The sequence below is a fragment of the Columba livia genome, chromosome 3 (genome assembly GCF_036013475.1).
Source record: "Columba livia isolate bColLiv1 breed racing homer chromosome 3, bColLiv1.pat.W.v2, whole genome shotgun sequence".
Taxonomy (NCBI): domain Eukaryota; kingdom Metazoa; phylum Chordata; class Aves; order Columbiformes; family Columbidae; genus Columba; species Columba livia.
The window spans coordinates 99,441,990-99,463,598 of NC_088604.1; the positions used below are offsets into that span (position 1 = coordinate 99,441,990).

The 21,609-nt window shown below is 36.0% G+C and overlaps 1 protein-coding gene across 1 annotated transcript in view; it reads right to left on the reverse strand.

Annotated features, from left to right (window-relative positions):
• Positions 1-21,609, reverse strand: part of GPATCH2 (G-patch domain containing 2) — a 123,440-nt gene that overhangs the window by 35,562 nt on the left and 66,269 nt on the right. Inside the window, exons 6-7 of the mRNA XM_005499970.2 lie at positions 3,603-3,667; positions 1,090-1,129 (exon numbers count right to left, since the gene is read on the reverse strand). Of these exons, the coding sequence (XP_005500027.2) occupies positions 1,090-1,129; positions 3,603-3,667 (105 nt within the window). The remainder of the gene's footprint in view (positions 1-1,089; positions 1,130-3,602; positions 3,668-21,609) is intronic.

Genomic DNA, 21,609 nt, shown 5'->3' on the forward strand with positions numbered 1-21,609 from the left:
AGTTTTGGGCAAGTAATAGAACTGAGATTCAGCTCACTCTGGAGTTCAAAAGAAGGGGGAGGGGACAGGAAAGAGTATACGCTGATTTAAACTATGACTTACTGAAGCTACAAGTGTTGATGACGGATCAGCCTAAGATGAACCTCCAAAGTTCCTACAGATCTTATTTCCTTTTGAAATTTCAAATCTACTGAAATTTGTAAATGCACTAGCAAACTGGCACAGATTGAATGAAATCAACTGTGTTATATAAATTTTAACTAACTTAAAAAATGTACTATGGAACTTTTGTCTTAAATTTCAATGGAATGTTGATGTATTTAGCTACTTTGAATAGTTGAAGTCAACGATACAGTTATGAAACAGAACTAGACTGGTTTTCACATTTTTAAGTTCTTGAACAGCATATTCTGTTTAGACCTTACTACCATCCGTCAAGAAAGGCATTCTTCCATGTCTGAAGACAGGCTAAAAAAACAAGTGCTATGTTGGTAATGAAATTTAAACATGTCTTCATGTTCCCTCAACCACATCTCTAGGCTTGGACCTCTAGGGACTGCACTGTAGGGGTCGAACCCAGAAGACAAACTTCTGAGATACTTTTACCAATATGTGCACCACGACGGAAATTTAACATTCCTTTTTTACTGCTCTGGTCATATTAACCAATGAAATGTAGAAAAACAGAATTGAAGATTTTCCTGTAGAAACCTGCCTGCCTGTCCACTCTTGTCGCTGTTCTGTGTTTCTTGATTTTGTGAGTCCAGTTGTTTGCTTTCCAGCATTTTGAGAAATGTAGCATTTGGAGATATTGTGATTAACAAAATCACTTAAAAAATGATCAGATTTTTCATTTAAACCATTAAAACTCAAATATATTTAGCTGAAATTAAGTGACTCATTAAAGATTCTTAATTAAGGGACTCTTTGAAATGCACTCCTGTTAATATATTCCCTTACAAGAAAGTATGAAATCATATCTGCTTTGTTTATGATTTCTTAAAATTTAGCCCACTACCTCTGGAGTAGAGGTAGTTAAATTCCTTTATACATCTCAAATAAACTGTTCTTGATCAAAGCAATTCTTACCTGGCTGTGTTCCTTTCTAGCCCCAGGGCCAAACCAGTGGCTGTGGGAGAAAAAGAAAAGACAGGTTTAACAATAGAAGTAGCAAAGCACATGCTGTCATATGACCAGTCTGTGCATGCTTTTGGGTATTTTATTGTCTGCCAGGAAAATAAAGCCTTTGGCTGTGCTTTATTTTAATGGGATATTTTTATTGAACTCTGTAAGTCTGTAACAGTTTTGAAAGAATGCACCACAAATTTTACTTCTGAGTAGCTACTGGCTTTACAGGTAATTATATTCTGTCAAACAAACTTAAAATAATACGCAAATGACAGTATTTTAACATACTATAATCCATGTGCTAGAAACAAAAGTAATTCCATATTTAACACTGAGGTGTTACTTATTAATGATTATAGCTGAAAAGATGCTTAAGTAGTGGACTACCTAGTAATTGTTAATGTATTATGTTGCAAACAGATCTGAGTTTGAATCTAAAGTGAAAATCAAAGTCCAGAAATTCAGTGGTTTCATATCTCCATATAATTACATTATTTTGACTATTGATAACCTTATTTCATAGAGATGAAAATTTGGAATAAGACATTGACATGCAGGGACAAGAACTCACATTGTGACTTTTCCCTCAAAAGCAGTAAAAGCAAGTAAGTTCCTCTAGAAGTGTAACCAAAGTTTATAAACTTAATCTAGTCATGCTTTTTTTCCTGATGTAGTTAAATTTAATACAGCTTACTCTAATTTTTCCCCCCAAAGCAGTCACATAATGACACTAAAATTTTTAATTTAATTAATATAGTGAGAAAAAGTAGATTCCATGAAATCATCTGGTTTAAGTTACTCATTTTTTGTAAGTCACAAATCTGAAAGTTTTGTGGCTTTTTGTCACTCACTTTTTGTGAGTTTGCTGACAGGCAGTCAACCATCTCCTTCCTTTACACAAGATCAGCTGTCACTGAAACCTGCACACTGCTAAATGCTTTTTCTACTTTTACGGTGATTAAGGAAAAGAAGCTGGAAATGAAAAAAGAATGACTGCAATAAACTTAAAAGTATACTTTGAGATAAAAAATAGTAGACATTTTTATATTTTGGACATGAAACTTCCATCAACTGCATCGAATAGTCCAATATCTGAGGAAAACAGGGAGATTTCATGTACCCGCAACTGTGATGTTGGCAGTGGATGAAAAGAAAAACCACCACATTTGTGAGTGACCCAACGAATAAGGTGACAAACATCCAGAAGCTGATGAAGATAAGAGATAAAATGGGTTAGATCTAAATTCCACATAGGTGAGTGTCTCGTCTCTGACCAGTTTCAAAAGCAAACACTCAAGGAGGAGTGGCAAAGTGGGGTACCCTCCTCCACACAAACTCTGCTGGTTTGTGGCAAATCAGCGGATTACAAACAAAATTATCAGTAAAATCTTTTCTAACAAAAAAATAAAGTAATTTGAATGCATCTCATGTTTAGACATTTAAAAAAACCCTCCATGAAGAATAAGACCTCTTGTAATGAGAAAGTGATATTCATATCACACTGATTTTTATGATTTTGTCCATTTACTTAATTACAGGATTGCTTGGTTGTTTAAATAACACGAACAAAATTAAAAAACATAAAGTGTCAGTGGAACTATTTTAGGGTAGAAATAACTTAAAAAAAAAAATCACACTCTCTTTAGCTAACACATGCATTAGGAAGTTATGGGTGCAACAGATGTGGATTAGTAGGATAAAACAGTTGGTACTGAGGAGCTGATATTTGTACTATATGTGCTTTGGTAAGTTTTGTTTTAAACTGTGAATGATTATCTAGTGGCAGTTAGAACATACAAACGTATGCCCAAATACATCATTTCCTAATCATAGGTATCTGTGTTTTAGACTTCTGATTTGGAAAATATAGGAAAATACAATCTTCTTATTGTAAGTATTCAAAAGAGATAACCAAGAAATAATGTTGTTTAATGTTGCTAGCTGAAGAGAATAAGAGTTTACAGTAATGGCACACCAGAGTAACTAAACAAACTGAATGATGTTTCCTATTTACATGTGTCTAAACAATTAATTCAATCTCTTTTTGTGGAATTTATGATAAACTTCTTCCTCACGCAATACATCATGATTAAGACTCAAAGATGTGATGCTTGTTTATTTTCCTATACTCAAGCTTGGCATTTCTGAATTTCCCTTTGGAGAAAAATAAGGCAGGTCTTTTTAATAACCTGTATTTGGTATCTAGCCTTAAAAGTGTTGTGTTTTAGGAAAGCATATACTTAGCAAGTTAATAAAAACACATTTACAAAGTACTGAACTTCACAGTTAATTAAGAAACACAAAATAAATCACTAAGGATTAGAAATAATATTACTAAAGGAAGACCATTATGTAACTGACCTGAGGCTCTCTTATCACATGTTTGTACGGTTGTAAAATGTGGTTTTGGGACAGAGGTGCTACTATAAAGCAAACAATAATAAAAAGTTAGAACTCCCATCACTGATACTCACTCATGGTGAAGAGAATCCTGGGACAAGTGAACCGTTTTCCTGCTACCGCCTGGTCCTGGAGTTATCTAGTGGAAAAAAGAAAAAAAAGTCTTTGAATAATGGGGTAGCAATATGCAATATTAAGGAAACATATCACAAATATTAAACACAAAGTAGAGACAGTACACTAGAGACACTAAAAGCAAGTAGCAATATCTGCAGTGATCGTGAAAAGCCTGAGTGCAGAAAGTGTTATACAAGATTTACCAAAATGCTTTATGTGTAATTCTGGTTGGATGTCACATGTCGGACACATACAGATGTCAGGGACCTAAGTTACTTTTCAAAAAAGTCCATGAAGTGCTTTACCTCCAAAAAATGAAAGATATTTCAAAACCCATAGTCAACATACCATCCTTATTAAATGGATAATACAGCAATAAATTTATTAAAAAATGCTCCCAACCTTTGTATCTCATTACGAAGCTTTTGAAATTTAAGTTGATGTGAGGCAGAAAGCAAATAAAATAATCACCACACTGTACTGTAGTCCTTGTCTAGTGTTTTACATACACTGAAAAAAATACATAATATGCTCGATTTACGAATGGTCTTAAGAATGCATGATAGCACATGCAGACTTTTGCAGATGATGATATTCTGTTCTTGCCCAAGAATGCATTGAAACAGCTTTATTTTTATTTTTAGAATCTGTTTAATTTGTCTGCATGTGTATATGGGTAAAAGCAGAAGAATAAGAAACCACCTGATGAAACTCATGCTTAAAGAACCAGAGCAGAAGACAAACTATTCCTGTTGGAAAGGATGCAGGAACAAATTTTCAGTTCCTTGGAGATAGTTTCATAGTCAGTAGATGACCAGAGGTGGGAATGAAGTCAGATATTCTGCCAATTTTGAAAGGAGATCACAAAAACTCAGTGATAACACCCAGGCTTGCCAAAAATACATAAGCAGAAGATTCCCAGATAAAAGCAGTCTATTTTTTATTAAAAGAACAATGTGCTCAACTCTGGAAGAAAAACACCCCTATTCGTCTGGTCTCATGCTGAAGAAGAGCCAGGGCGGTCAGAGCTCAGAGTCTGGAAAAGTTTCAAAGAATACCTACTGAATAATTTGAAAGCTCGATGAGGTTGAAGTATTTGACCAAAATCTGTTTCTTTGATCTGAAGAATGATGTCACTTGGGGCCAAACTGAGAAACTCTAAAGTGTTGTCACTTTTCTGGCTGGCGGTGATTGAAAGAATTGGTAATACCTTACTGCAGAAAAATCTATGCAAACATACAAATTCCTTGGCAGTTACATGGGAGAACAGCACCTACTGGTTTACCCACATTTGGAATTTACTCCTTTGCTAGACTTATTGAGGCCTTACATAGCCACACGGTAACTATAAAATAGTGATTAAATGTTACTTTTGCAATGTCATAATTCACCTAATAATAAGTAAGAAACGTCAACTCACAGAGACAGACCTAGAAATATGAGCAAATATTTTAATATGTGATTTCCACATTTTAAGATTAATAACTAAACTGTTACTTTAACACTACAGGTAAACATGTAGCTCGGCTCTTGAGAGTTACATCCTGCATTAATCTCAAAATGAGGTTTTCATGCTATTCCAGTGGGTATCCCTGGAATATAGTAATCCATTTTCTACACTGTAGCTATAAGAAAAGTCGACTGTGCCTATGTCATGCTTTGTTAGAGGTTCATGATCACATTATCTCATGGTAGACCTGACACTTTTATTCAGTTTACAGTATGTTCTGTGTACAGGCAACTTATTTCCTTTGCCAGGGCTGCTGACAACCTTTTCCACACTATATTAATCTTGTTTACAGACTTTATCTTGGTACAAATATCAGAAAACCGAACTTTTTATCTCAGGGAGAAAATAAACAACATGTTGACAGAAGCAAAAGCTATTTTCTGGACTAAAATTGGTTGTTTACCTGCAGCCATACTTATGGAAACAAGTTTAAGTTTCCAGCTTACTCAAAATACATAATCTGAAATTTAATAAGCATGGAAATTTCAAGAAAAATTACTTTATAAATTGCCAGTTTTAAAATAATATATAAGCCACAGAAGTATGTTTTTCCATTAATTTATATGAGAATATGAACTTACTTGGAATACAGTTACTACTGATCACAAAGTACATTGCTTAGGTTTCTCTTGCACACCCAAGAGGTTCAGTTACCAAGCAGCCTCAGAACATTTAGAAAACTAAACTCATAATGCATAAATACAGATCTTACAGAATCTTATAATAATCAGCTTTCAGTTTTATGCAAAATCTGTTAATGCAAATTAATTCCCTTTTGCAAAACTTATCTAGGATGTAAAATGCCAAAACAAATCCTATTGCCCATCTTCAACTGCTAACTCAATATTAGAAAAATTTACTCCAAAGATCTGTTGAATCTCCACTGAAGAGAGAGCTAATTGCTCCAGAAAGTGAGAGCGGATTGCAGTACACTAAAATCAAAACAAATATCCTCTCAACTGTTCAAATTATTTATTCATTAAAAAAAAAAACAAACAAACAACAAAACAACAAAAAAAAACCCCACAAGCCCAAAAAGCTTACTTATCTAGAAGTAGTTTAGGTGATGAAATCCCAGTACACAAGAAGAAATCAGTGGGTAAATACCAGCTTTCCATTGTGTAAGAAACACCACTGAAGGTTTGTACATCTAAGATTTTTTTTTTTTTAATTGAATGCACATCAGTGTGTGTCTCTGAGTGCACATGTGTGTATCAGGGAACCAGAATTCGCTGTGGTGACAGTGTTTAGAAGACTGACAGATCAGGCCCCTTTTAAACTAGGTTCATTCATTAACGACGCTCTTCTCAGTAACGGTCAATTCTTACACGCTATTAAACGTCCTTCTTATACACACAAGAGTGTTAGTTTTTAGCATGTATGCTAAATTAGCTGTGAGTACACAATATCATAGAGCTGATACTGTATAGCAAGCACTGATGGGAACAGTGCTTCATGGTTCTTCACCACAGGGGTCAAGATGAGCAGGACTGAGACATCTGACAAAAGACGTTGGAACTGAAGTGGACTTGTCTGTCTTCTCATAAAATGCCCCTTGCTTATGTCTAATGTCTTTAGGTTACTGTTCCTACTGAAAAAGTGAGGTACTGTATGTTTTGAATTGGAGAATGGTAAAGCGGTTGACACATTTGATATCTGTACTTAATGCACACGATTTGTTTAGTGTCCCCTTCAATGCAGACATCCCTAAAACACAAAGTGGATCACAAAGACATAAGCCACTTTTCTTCTTCTTATACTTTCTGTCTCTCTTTGAAGATTGTGTTACTGCCATGAGATCCTGATAACAATGTTGAGCCACAGGGTGGTGTAAGAGTCGGTTCGAAGAACAGTATTTGCGTCAACATCGCCACCAGGAACTTGGAGAGATACCAAGAAACAAAAGGCCTGAGAGAAAGAACTGCGTGGTACAATGACGCTCCGATACCTGGAACTACAAGTAACAATAGCTGCTGTCCAGAAGATGGATTTCACCTGCTGCCTCAGCCAAACTTGCCCCACCTCCTCCCTGTTACTAAGGCCAATGAAGAGGAGCATGCGCAAGGGGCCCGCAGAGGGTCTTGAGGTCACCCAGCTGACACAAGGAGGAGGAAGTAAGAGACCCCTGAACGGGAGGCAGCGTAGGCACAGACAAGTTTTGGCAAGCGAAGCGGGGACTTTTTGGGCCTGCAAAGTTAAGTCTGTATTGCGAAATGAAGGCGGAGATTGGCCTCAATCCATGGGAGAAAGGAGGTGTTGGGTGCTGTTGCTCAGCATAAAAGACAGTTCCTAACCAAACCTCAGAGAGATCTCCACCAAAGGATCATGGATCACTATGGAGGACCAGCAGGACGCTGTTTGGGACCATAGGGACTCCTTTGGGCCTGTGGTGGTAGCTATAATCCTCTTTCTTCCCTTTTTCTTTCCTTTTTCTCCACTTTCTCTATTGCGTGCCGCTTTATGGGCAAAATAATAAAGTTACACTGTTTGATTGAATGATAACCCTTGGCATTTTGGTCTCCTTAATTTTGTGCTTCGAGATCAAGGTAAACGAACCATCATGAATCCACCAAATGGACCATGACAAGGTGGTGCCTTCTCTTTTTTTGTAACAAACACTTGAGCCACAGGCAAGTTAAGTGCAATCGGAAAAAGTACATTTTGATGATGTCCAACAAGTGTTGTAGACTACTTTACCAACATGCTTTACAGGAAGAAAATGCAGCAGATTTGTTTCTAATAATATAAATATAGTATTTTTTTTCTTTTAATCTTTTCATGGATAAACTTTTGGAAAAAAACACCATAGCACACTTTAAAGTTCACACACAACATGAACAGAATTGTGGCTTCAAAAGTTTATTCTTATGAGACATTTAAATGCCCAGGAAATACCCAATAACCTGTTTCAGGCTTTTTAGCAATATATTTAGTAGTTTGTGCTTCTAGAAGTCACACTACTCCATAAGCAAACCTAACCACACTCCTACTGGAACTTAGGTAAGTAATAAAAGACATGGAAATATTTCTAACTATTTCCTCTAATTAAGAATAGCAGCTTTTAAAAAACTTAATAGATGTAGCAAAAGACTATGGATTATATCCTAGAGTATAAGAAAAAATATCAGCCTTCAAAAAGTACAAAAGAAATATCATGGGTCTTCACACAGCCCAACTCTGTCACAATCTGCACCATGGCCTGTTTGCATAAATCAGCAAAATAAATAGGAATGTACAGGGAAACGAGGGAAACCTTTGAGCCTCCTCGCTTGTCACCTTCCTCCTGCTGCAAAGTCTCTCCAGCAACACATTGCACAAGAGACACCATAATCTACAGCTGATGTAACTGTTTTAATACGAATAAAGTTTAGAGTAATCTTATAACTCTTAATTTCTTCTGGCTACAAGTCCTTTTACCATTTCTTGAACAAGACGACAAGGTAGTGACTGAAACACAGGCACTCTAATTCAAAGTACTTCCATTTCGCAACAATTGCGTTGCCTGAGAAATTAAGACCTATAGTGATGGACAAGATAAAATGGAAAAGCATTTGTAACTAAGGGTTTTTGCCTCAAAATACACAACATGATATACCACTGCCCAACATACTACATATGACAAACTTTGGAAGTGATGTATAGAAAGATGGTGGGATTAAGGACAAGAAAGAGAGGATTTCATTCTGCAGAAATAAGATTGAGAGTACAGCAACTGTTATTTTTAAATGCTAATAATACAGAATAGAATATTTCAGTTGGAAGGGACCTACAATGACCATCTAGTTCAACTGCCTGACCAACTCGGGACTGCCCAAGTTAAAGCACATCGTTAAGGGCGCTGTCCAAACGCCCTAAACACTGACAGGCTTGGGGCATCGGCCACCTGTCCAGGAACCCTGTTCCAGTGTTTGACCACCCTCTCAGTAAAGAAATGCTTCCTAATGTCCGGTCTAAACCGCTCCTGGCGCATACTCAACCATACCTCTTCTCCCTTAAGTTTTCACATGCTACACACAATAAAGTGAGCATCCTCTTTATAATTTATGTTTAACTTAGGAAATACATTTTTTAAAAAATACAGACCATGTCCTATTCATAATTGTACATCAAATATGTTTTCCATTACTGAAAGAATAGATTTCTTAAGATGCAAGTAATTTTTAATACTGAAAGTGACATTTTAAATTGGATCTTATGCCAAACACTCCAGTGCATGCGCAATGAAGAGATACTACTGAGCTTGTTTTTTACAGGATGTTATTTCCTCGTAATGATTTGGTGGACTTGACAGTGTTAGCTTTATGGTTGGGCTCTTATAGGTCTTTTCTAATCTAAAGGATTCTATGATATGTTTAAAGAATCCACATAAATAATTATGGAAGTATTTGACTTGAATGCTCAACTTAGCGACCACAGTGTTCCACATTCATAGTATGCAAAACTAGTAAAATTTCAGCAAAATGTTGCTGAACACTAGTTACACAAATGAGTTGACCCCTTTTTAAATGAAAGAATAGGTCCCATTTTCCACTCTATAAATTAAGTGCTGTGATCAACTACAGATTAACACATGTAAAAACTAGTTATATTAATCAAATCTTTTAAATTCCAGAAGCAGTAAAAATACCTTTTCTTGGTTCACACATTCATACTATCTTTCCTTAAATATACTATACTGATGAATACAATTTGAAAAGTTCAGTAGCAAATCAAGTTTTCTCATGCAGGAGTTTTTTGCAGAACAATTGTTGTCTAAATCAAAATGCAACTAAAATAAAATCCTGGACAACAGGATTTTGCAGTGGAAATTCCAGCATCACAATGGCATTTCCATAATTCACAGATCTTTAAGTGCCAATTTATAGGAAGTTAAATCAAACTATATCAAGAGAAGAAATAGGGAAAAATCTACTATCGGCATTTTACTGCGCTCATTAAGAACAATTTCTTATTATTTTCAGCATCAATTTACTGTCACTCATTTTATACCCCTTGTTCACTGGACGCACTGGAAAGCACCTACAATAAGCAAAGCCTTGTATTTAAAATACAGCTTTAAAAAATGTAGATACAAGTTCTTTGCTCTGGAACAATACAGAAAACTAAGAAAATAAAAGCAGCTTTTGCAGTATACATTACTTGGGGGAAGAATCATTGCCACAACCCTTGCCTGATGCTACCATTACATTTTTATTCCCTCTGCAAGCACACTCTTGCAGAAGGGCCCAAACTGACCATTCCAGAGAAGCATCTCTTTATGTACAGATTTATGTAAGTGACGCTCAGTCAAACTCTACAAAGTCTTCATGAAGACATGGTTCACTGGCATAATACATCTGCGCCAGTGTCTTGCTACTCTAGTTATAATTCTTTAAAATGGACCTCTTACTAACATAGTGTTGCAAAAATCAATGGATCATTGCCATTCTGCTTGCAAAATCTGTGCAAGTGATAAGGAAGGAGAAAAACCTCAAGAAAAATAGGTCAAAAGACATGGACTTTAATCCTAAAGCAAACACATATCTCGCTGTACACGTTTTATTGTTTTATCTTAATAGTAAAAAAGAGATGAAACAGAAGAGCTACGCACCCCAGATAAAACGAGAATAAGTATGTTTCTTGGAGTTAAACATTATGTCGCAGCTACCCAATCTCTCTAGTGATTTCACACACTGTTAAGAGTTTTCTCTACATTTCTTTTCATACAACTGATCAAAATATCTCTATTTCTTCATGTACGGTTTTCAACTGAATGATTAACAGATGGAAAAGAAAAACTATGGTATCAGAGATTAAAATAAGAAAAGCCCACTATTGAACAGAGCACCTTCAGAGGAAGATGGAAAACTGAAATCTCATGTGTAAAACAGAACACGTAATTTCTTTATAAGTCTTTGCAATTACACAGTTTTTCCTCTGCTGCATTTAAGATAAAATCTGAATTTGAAATTAAATAATTATAAATTTAAACCAAAAAAGAGTTTTGAGAACAGCCTGGCCTGGGTGTAAGGTTTGTTTGTTTTAAATGGTAACACTAGCAGAAAATATCACAGACCATGTTTTGTCCTGAATATCTGTCAAAGGGACAAACCTTTATGTACTATAGACAACAGAATAAGTTTTATGATGCATTGCAATGATATACATTAGTGCATACACACTGCCTTTAGGTATGTGATATGGGAACACTGAAGTAGCTTATGAAAGCATGGAAAATAATACTATAGTGTATAATGTAAAAAAAATAATTTGGTCTATGAAGAAAACATCAGGCAAAATGAAAAGTGCGAATGTCCTATCTGCAAGGAAGTCAGCAGAAGAGTTTCTTTTGAGATTCCTAATATTTAGTACAAAATAGTACTATGTGGTACCATTGCTTCAGCAGCAGCTCAGAGCACCACAAAAAATGGACGGGTAAGTCTCCAGAAGAAAATATAAACTAGAAACTTTTTTTTTAAATTAAACCAACTCCTTGTTTAAAGGTAAATGTAAGATTCTCAGGACTGCATAAACACCACACTGCACCATTGTTTCAATGTTCTGTGTCAGGAAAGGGAGAATCTTAAGTGCAGCTGTCTGAATTGTATTAGATATGGTAATAAAACAACGGCCAAAATTCTGCTACTTGATTAACTCTGTAAATAGCTCATATTTAACAAATTTCATTTAAATGAAACCAAATTTCCCTTAGTAGAATGAGCTGCTAAATAAATTGTGCAGTAATATGCTGCATACAAAAAAAAAATAAGCTTTATTATATTTTAGCTGTCTGTTTAGATATAAAACATATTTGAGGGCGAAATGCTAGCTGCACTAAGTCAACAGGATGATTACTTCAGTAGCGCTGGGACTTTATCCTTATTAGTTAAGAATCTTCTAAAATGCTGAAATAATGTTTTTACTTGTAAAATTATGAGCAATAAATGAAGTTACCCTCACAGTGATACAGACAGGAGGAAGTAGCAGAGCAGTGATTAAGACACCAGCCTTGACCTGGGAGATGCAGGTTCAATTCCTTGCTCTGCTGCAAGGTTTGCTGTTCTGACCTTTGGTAAGTTGTTTTATGCAGCTCAGCCCATCATTTGGGAAAAACAAGGAAAACATACAAACAAGACCCCTCTTCCCCCAAGTAATCTGTAATAGTTTTTCCTTACTTCATTAAAGTAATATAATGTAATAACAGTAAAGATTGTACCAACAACAAAGGATGTCATCGAAGCATTTGCTTTAAGACTGCTTGAAGTGTATTATTGAAGGTGTTTTTTACTCTTACTGCCACGGGACTTATTACAGGAAACAGAAAAATATCAATATTAAAAGCATTTATGTATATAAGCAGAATTACTCATAACAGAACTCTTTACAAGTCACACTATGACAGCTCATGGCAGCATAAGCTTGCTCAGAGTGGATTAAAAAACCCACGCACACAACAAAACCCCCATTTTCGCATCACCGCCCAGCTGCAGGAGCAAGCTATGAGTGGCCTCTACTGGCTGACCAAAGGCTACAGAAGTCACTGAGCTTTTGATACAAGTTACAATTCTGCTTATCAAGCGCATGAAGAAATAACAGAAAGAATATGCTTGTCGGTGCTAAGTAATTCACTTACACTACAGCTAAAACTAAAGGCTGATGAGTGACAAGTTATACAACAGTGAGAAAAAAAAAATACCTTTAATACCCGCACTGCTAGGATTTGCCCAAATATATATACTATAAAAATATACATGCAAAAGTCCATTTGCCGAAAGCTGATAATGGAATTCAGCGGATTATACTGTGCTAGCTCTAAAGGTGGAAACAAGCTGGAAACTCAAGTAGTTAATAATTTGTTTATATATTTTCTGTATGAAGACTGAATTACTTCAATTATGATATCAATGCACAATTTAGGTGCACAATTAGAAAGCCTGCTATGTCATCTGAGAATGTATGACATCAGGGACTACATAACTATACTCATCATAGATGTGCAACAAATTTGGCCTTTCCCTAATTTATAAAAACAATAAAATAGAGAATAAAAAAATTAAAAAACTGAAGCATGAAAGTGCGTCTATTGCCACAAAGGTGATCTACAATTTGTTCCAAGTACATGAAAATTATATTTTTATTAGTAAAGAGAAACATAAAAAAACCTACTTATGGTTTAAACACCACAATAATTGTGGATAGCAGAACTTGAAGATCATAAAAGCTGTCCAAAACATGGCAAAAAAATACTGATTAGATTATCGTGCTATATCCATATTCAAATTTAAAAAAACAATATTAGATGAAAAAAAAAGATAGCACCACTAGCCAAGAAGTACTTCATTTATTTCTCCTTTCTTTTCTATGGGAATATGTTCCTGATTTGTCATTCTTGCACATTTTAATTGCACCCTATCAAGAAGGATTATTGTCAAACATAAGTGACTACCGATGCCAAAAGGTGACTGCCTTCATAAGCAGCTGTATGGTGCTCACACACAACACTGTACTCTCTGATATTTCCAGCTCCTGTTCTGAATTCTACCCCATTTCAGAGTCCTACCTCATTTCAGAATTCAGTCCCATTATCTCCACTGCTCAAAACTGTTCACAGGGTTATCTAGCTGACATGGAAGATAACCCTCCATCTCAGTAGACACAACTGGGATATGACATGCTGACCCACAGTAAGCCCTGATTATGAGCTTGAAACATACACCATATAAATGGAACTTCGAGCCAAATAATTTGTTTTAAAGTCTTTTCATTTTACTTATACATTAAAACTAATTTTAAACAGGCTGACATCAGTTTAATTAATCTATACAGCCATTAATGGATTTAGACATAGTAACGCTAGATTTTGACTATTATCAGAAAACAGATGAAAAATACTATGACTAAATTGCAGATTGCAAGTAATGCCTTTTTATTTAAAAAAAAAAAAAAAAAGGATTTTAGTATAATAAACTATAACTAAACTAAAAACAAACGGCCAGCTACCGCAATTAAACAGAACGCCCCATTGTCTGTGTTGCACTGAAGCCCACAGCCTTATCTCACTGAGGTAGGCTCGGAGCAGACAGACAGATAGCAAGGTCCCATCCTTTCTATCTCATCCTTTCCATACTACTGCAGTTCCAGTGACAGGGAATGCAGTCAGGATTAGCAACCCCCAGCAGCAGTGGGCAGAACTGGTCTGTTAGGATCACTCTCCTCTCCCTCTCAGCAGCAGAATGTTTTCCTACTGTAGCACCTACAGTTCTGCACGGTCCTAACGTCTTGAATCAGTCAAGTTTCATTTGCATGAGAACGTCATTACATTTTGTTTTTAAACGGGGCACCTAATGAGCTATATTACAGCCTGGACAACACCTAAGCTATTTTCAGAAGAATGAGATGATAGGAAGACTGGGCACGAGAGAAGGCTGATAGCAGCATACCTAAGAGTTTCCCACATGAAGAAAATTTTAGTTTAAAAGGTTACACTTTGGTAAGATTTGGAATAAATTACCTTTCAAAATGTATACAGCTTGATCAATAACAGACCTTATTAAATTTATACATTTGAAGTGCTAAAATAGATACTTGACCCTTTAGGTTAGATGACATTTAAATAATCAGTGCCAACAAAACAATTTTTCTTCGTTTCAGGTGAAATTCCCACAAGAAGGGCTCGTACAAGTGGTGAAACAGCAGGAAAAAGGCTTTAGGGGAGTTTCAGGTATAAAGTTGGCCAGTTTCACCGTTGACAGTAGTGTACACAGATGACACTTTCAATTATTTTGAGCTCACCTGTACACAAATGGTTTACACCATGCAAGCTTACATTACTGGCAGATTTTAGAAATCCTTCAGTATTTACCACTTTCTCTGCCATCTGAACTTTTGATGTATAACTATAAACACTGTTTCAAATTGCAAATGCCAGTAGAGATGAACAGGAGAGGCAAGTAGGAAGCTCAGAAATCAACTTTTCATGTGGGTATTTTTAAGGTCAAGCTAAATCCAGGCTTCAGATTTTTTTTTTTTTAAGTTTTCTCCCCAAGCAAAATGATCTAGAAATAAAATACATTTTAAAATACATCACAATAAATACAATTTTTCTTAGCAAGACATTCTCAAGCTTTTCCATCATCTTGCCTTCAAATATCAAATGTAAATAATTCATGACTTCTACTACAGAAGGAATTGAAACAAGTAGGTTCTAATAGGGGGAAAAAAAAATAATCAAAAGTGGGAATTCCACTCATACATTTTAAAAGAGACTGCCGAGCTTGTTATGCTTAACAGCAGTCCCACACTGGGATATCAACACTTAGATAAGGTAGCATTGCATTTAAAAACTAACATAATGCAGATACCAATGATCCATCCCTCCACAAGCTCATAGATGGACTGTGCAAAGTCACCATTTACTTCAATTTAAAAACTAAACTGTATTATCTTACTCTCAAATCCCTCCTCATTAGTAAGAGTGCTCCAAGGTTCTCTTTGTATGGTATCAAGCCCTACCTAATGGAAAACATCACAGTATGCTCTTAGGAGTGAGTCTACTGTTCCTTACAGTAAATTAACTTGTATTGCATTAAAATGATAGTGATCCCAAAATGCTAAATCAGAAAGGAATGGGAGTCCTCTGTTCTAGGAGCAGAATGCTGCTTGTATCTGCTAAATGCAGGTTTCAGGCTCAGTACCTTTTATACAGCTGCTGAAGCAATGCTGATGGGCTGTTCCATTCCCTACCAAACACCTGAGGGCACTCAGCACAGTGAACATGAGTCAACAATGTGCCCTTGTGGCCAAGAAGGCTAATGGTTCCTGGGGTGCATCAGGAAAAGAGTGCCAGCAATTTGAGGGAGGTTCTCCATCCCCTCTGCTCTGCCCTGGTGAGACTGCATCTGCAGTACTGCATCCAGTTCTGGGCTCCCCATTTAAGAAGAACAAGAAGGGAGTCCAGCAGTGGGCTACAAAGGTGTTTAGGGGTCTGGAGCATCTTTCTTAGGAAGAGACACTGAGAGAACTGGGTCTGTTCAACCTGGAGAAGGCTCAGAGGGGATCTCATCAATGCTTATAAATATCTCAAGGGTGGATGTCAAGAGGACAGGACCAGACTCCTTTTAGTGGTGCCCAATGATAGGATGAGGGGGTAACGGGCACAGACTGAAGCACAGGAGGTTCCATCTGAATATGAGGAAAAACGTCTTTACTCTGAGGGTGCCAGAGCCCTGGAACAGGCTGCCCAGAGAGGCTGTGGAGTCTCCTTCTCTGGAGACATTCAAGACCCAACCTGGACACATTCCTGTGTGATCTGTTCTGGGTGAACCTGCTTTAGCAGGTGGGTTGGACTAGACAACCTCCAGAGGTGCCTTCCAGCCCAAATCATTCTGTGATTCTGTATTAGGCCTGGTTTGCTTTGCAAGGTTTAACACTAGAAAGCCTGGTAGGACCTCAACTGTTGATAAGATTCCTGGATTCCTCTCAGAAAAATGAAAATTGCTGGTCAAGAGAATGCTCATCTATTTAGTTATTAACTGGACCCTAACAGGGTAAATATGACATTCCACAAAGTTAACTGGAAGCTAAGTTTAAGAAGAGTTATAGCAGATAAACAGCTCAAGTCATGGAAAAACAAAATACAAACAGGCACTCCTGTAACTTCAGCTGAATCTCTTAAAAAAAATGTATTTAATTGAAGCATTCAATAAATTGCATGTATTGGTAGAAAGTGCTGTTGTACCCATCATACCCCCAGCAACGTTAAATTGTGCAGGTGGCCAAGAAGAAAAATATATGGAAACCGCCATTTGAATTTGGCACTACGACCCACAGATATTTAAGTAGCACAAAACAAAATACATTTTGAGGGTTTCTTTATTATTTCTATAATCACAAATATATAGTGATACATTAATTAGGAGGAATGTTGTTGGCAAGAGATAAATGTTCACTGAAAAGGTGCTATAAATACCATAAAATATTTGGGAACTCTTTCAGGTTCTTCCTGCATATAACCATGTGCTGAGGTAAATAATCAATTGAACAAAGAAAACTTAGAGAAAATTCTGGAAAGTTATCAAGGCAGTACTTACTCAAAAAGGAACAATTCAGCTTACTATAAAATCAGAGGTTATCTGTCCAATATTGGAACAAAAGATGGTATCCACTGAGGAAATGCCTCTTTCTCCAGGTGGGAGAAAAAATAGTACTGGTTCAAGATACCTTCTTGGAAAAACAACAGATACAACAATTTTTATTAAAAAAAAGTCTTTGCAACTCTGAAATTGATTGATGCAGGCATACTTGCCCTACTCCTGTTTTGCCTAGCTCATCCTTAACCTCAACTAAACCAGCTTCAAACAATATGAAGTGTTCTGAGCCTGGAAAGTTTCATATTTGCTTAATTTGAAATACAAAGAAATGCTGGTGTCAGAGTAAAAGCAGTGGGTAAATTCCTATTCCCATCAAACCTTTTCAGAAATACCTTTGATTTAAGCCCACTACAGGAATTCATTTTTATTTCCCACTTCTACTTGCAGACCTCTGAATTCTGCTTTGGAAGCTTCTGCTCTAACCAAAGTCCTACCTACTTCTATCACAAGATTTGGGGAAAGAACTATGGTTTTCATTCATTCAAAGTGAAAGCCCATCATCTTCAGAAGCTTTCATATCAACTGACTTAAGACAGATTTTATGCCTAAAATTAACAAGAGTATATTTTCCATTTGTACCTTTAAGTTTCTGAAGTTATTTACTATAATTTTTATGGTCCACCATTATAAAACCATTTCACCCCGATGAACAATTCCTTTCTTTTGTGGGATTTTTCCATACCCCTTGAATTCTTTGAATGGGCTTATTAATCTTTAGGTAAGTTGTTAGTTTTCCATGTGCAAGACTATTTCTAGAGAAAGGCAACCTAAGTGAATGACACAATGCACTGCTCTCAATTTATTCAAGAATAAAGTAACATTGTATTTTAGTTAAACCTAAATATTTGCTTAATTTCTGCCATTTAAAAATATTTAAGGAAAACAGCATCTCCAATGTTTAGTGTTAGAAGTCAAATAGTAAACATATGAACAGAAAATAGCAGGGGAAAAATGCTTGATACCTGAAAACAGAGATATGACGTACGTCCAGATCATCCTTAGGTAACCGGAGAATCCTTTATTCACCACACCACCAGGCTTAACCTTTTAAAATTCACAAGACCTAGAAAGGGGAACAACGTGTAGGAAGACCAAGGGATTCTGTTTTGACTCTAGGTATATATGTATTAACACAGTTTTTCAAAATATATTATGCTTGGAAATCACTACAGTTTAAATAAAGGAGCTGCTTCTTAAATCCAAACACTTCAGTGTCTGTTCTCCTTCCACCTGACATCAGAATCAGCCAATGAATGCCTTCATGCCAAAAGAACAGATGCTACATCTTCTCTGTATCAATAACGTTTTCTTCCCAATGTGGTTTAGGATTCTGATCTACACAGAAGCAATCGCCCTTTATTGCATTCTTATTCACAAATGCTATTTATGCTTTTGGTTTCTTTTTTAAACCAGGTACCATAATGTGAGAGATCTATGGCAGAGTTTCAAAATCACTACTAATGAAACTAATTAAAATATTACAAATATGGAACCTCGATAAAATACTGGAGACTTAGGATCAGTGTTAGTTCCTCATTGCCCCACAGTTTAATACAATTCTGCAAAAGCAGTTCTAAAAGTTAGATTTCACAGTTCCTCAGGAATCCTCATTAAGTAAACAACTAATAAGGTTTGAGCTGAAAATCTTACTCCTAACACAATGGAGTTCTTATAAGTTTGAAATAAATTTCTTCACATAGCAAAGGCATAAACCTGCACACAATGCTGCAGACGACAAAACGTGTGGCAGACTAAAGAGACCTGGCAACACCCAACAAAGACCCCTAGTAATCCCCCAAAACTGGAGCCATTCATTTTAATGGAGCACTTTGTTTCTCACTAGATGTCTACAAAGGGAATAAACACCATAGATGTGACAGTATCCTCCAGAATTGTTTTGAAAGTTTGCTGGCTTCAGAACCCATAAAACTTTAGGCTGACTAGGACAGGATGTACCTACAACCCTTCACATGCCGTAAACCAGTCTGCATGGGCTACTGAATCATCACCTGCATTCATCTCATCGAAGTGAAGAACCAGAGTTCAAAACATGAAGTTTTAAAGATGCCACACAGCAGCAGAACAACAGGACGGGTAATGTTTAAGATGTCTGAAAATGGAAAGCCCTAGGAACCCTAAAAAGCAAAGTCATTTTTATTTAAGGTATGATATACACATCTTAAAAGCTAGGTTTAATATACAAAAGATGCATTCCCACTAGAAGTATTTAATTTCTCAGCCATGTGACTCAGACATAAACACAGCTTTAAGCGCCATGGTGCACTATTTGTAGGCTTACTATCAATACATAAAAAACAGATAAGGACATGCATTCTATCTGAATTTAATTACTTTAAGCTTACATAAATATGTTTATTCCAAACCTTCATGTGAATATCTTTAAATAGTAAATTATGTCTCACACATTGACACCTCAGCTGAAGCCTGTGAAACTGCCAATTCTGACATTTTAAAGTGTAAGTTGCACTTGCGTGACAAAACCCCCATCTTTAGCATTTCCCAATGAAGTGAACGATACTGCAAAGACTCTGTACAGATAAATTATTTCCAGCTCTCTTAGTTCTAATTTCTTTTATCCTTATTTACCTTTCTGAAGGGACATTAAATGAGCTACAATTAATTACTTGATAAAGCTACTGTTCTTGTACTAGCTGAGGAGCCAGTTCTAGAATGTACACTCATAAATATATATGTTTCCAGGACAGTAAACTTCAAATAGACTTGAAAAAGGAAATGTTAAGATCCAGAATACTGTATGTCTTCTTCCATATTGCTAGGCTATAACATTTGTATTTAACAGTTAATTATCTCACGATAAGAAAAGATTCATTGGCTTCCATTTTTGAAATAGTTATACGTATTTAAACTATAAATATCTTTTGGCTTTACAGCAAGAGCAGCCTGCTAGATATTCGAAAAAGGCAGCTGCCACACTCCCTGGGTGCAACACAATAGCAGGTCAAACTTTTGTTCCTCTTGTCCTACAAACAATTTTCAAGCCCACGCTCAATAAATAAATTTGGTCTCAACACTCCCAATCAGGGCTGCACAATCCCCTCAGTAGCAGACCTATGATAAATGGACTTATTTTCCCAAATCAAACACTTGAATTTAAATTCAGATGAGTTAATGCAAAGGTCAACATTGTAATCAGTTCTTTTGATCTTTATAGAATTTCTAGAGTAATACATAATAAATCTGAAACAAGGCAATTTGCAGCTCTGTATGTGTGGCTGGTAATAAAAATCTTAACGATTAGAGCCTTTATGTACTTAGGGAACGTTTTATAGTAATAGCTATAGTGAGAGCCTCAATGCATGGGGAATGATGGCAATAGATAACAGTGAAAGACATGATTGCTTGATTCTTTATATAGTTTATACAGTATGTATAGATTATACATTATAAATTAAAGCCCAGTGTTTCTGAAGAGTCTCCCAATGTTTTCCTAATATCCTGTTTTGAATTTGTATCCTCCACAAAATACGGCCTTGAAAAAAATTGTGAATTTAATGAATACCTCATACATGGAAAATTTTATTGTTTCACGTACTAGTATGTTATGTCAGCTAAGTGTAAAGAAAAGAAGAAATGAAAATGTTTGTGTGCAAAGCAGGTACATATGTCTTGGTGTCTTATTCAGAAAGCAAGATTTTTTTTCTTCTGAAAGCATGTATTTAGAGGTACAGTACATCATATCTCTTGTGAACAAAAAAACTCAATTATTAGACAAAACATATACCAACTGATAGCTGGAACATACAATCCTAGAAGTAGACTAAAATGTCAGTGGTCATACAAGGGAATTTGTAAGATTGAAAGGGTAAAAGCTTTTTCTTAAATAAATCCTTAATTTTATTGATAATAACAATCAGATAACTACCCAACCACTCAAGCTATAAAAACCTGTTCCTTTTCCAATATTCACAAAATGAACAAGACATTTAAGAACTGGTGTCAGACAGCACCTTGCATAAACATGCAATTATGTAGTAGAGCAAACGTAGGCTATAGTTTAGGAACTGCAAAAAGAATACTTTTTGAGGAAAACTAGGTTTAAGCAACTGTCAGCGATGATTGCACAGGAAGGACCAAGAGTTCATCCATGGATATAGCGACTGAGGAACCCACTTGTCAGAGAAGATCAGTTGTCTGCATCTATTCAGTGAAGTTGAGAGATAAATAAAATTCATTATTTGTTTGCTTTTCCTATTCAAAAGTCTCCTGTTCTCACAGAACACATATCTTTGGTAAAAATAAAGGTCCACTTTATCTCACTCTAAATTAATTTAGGTGTTAATTATA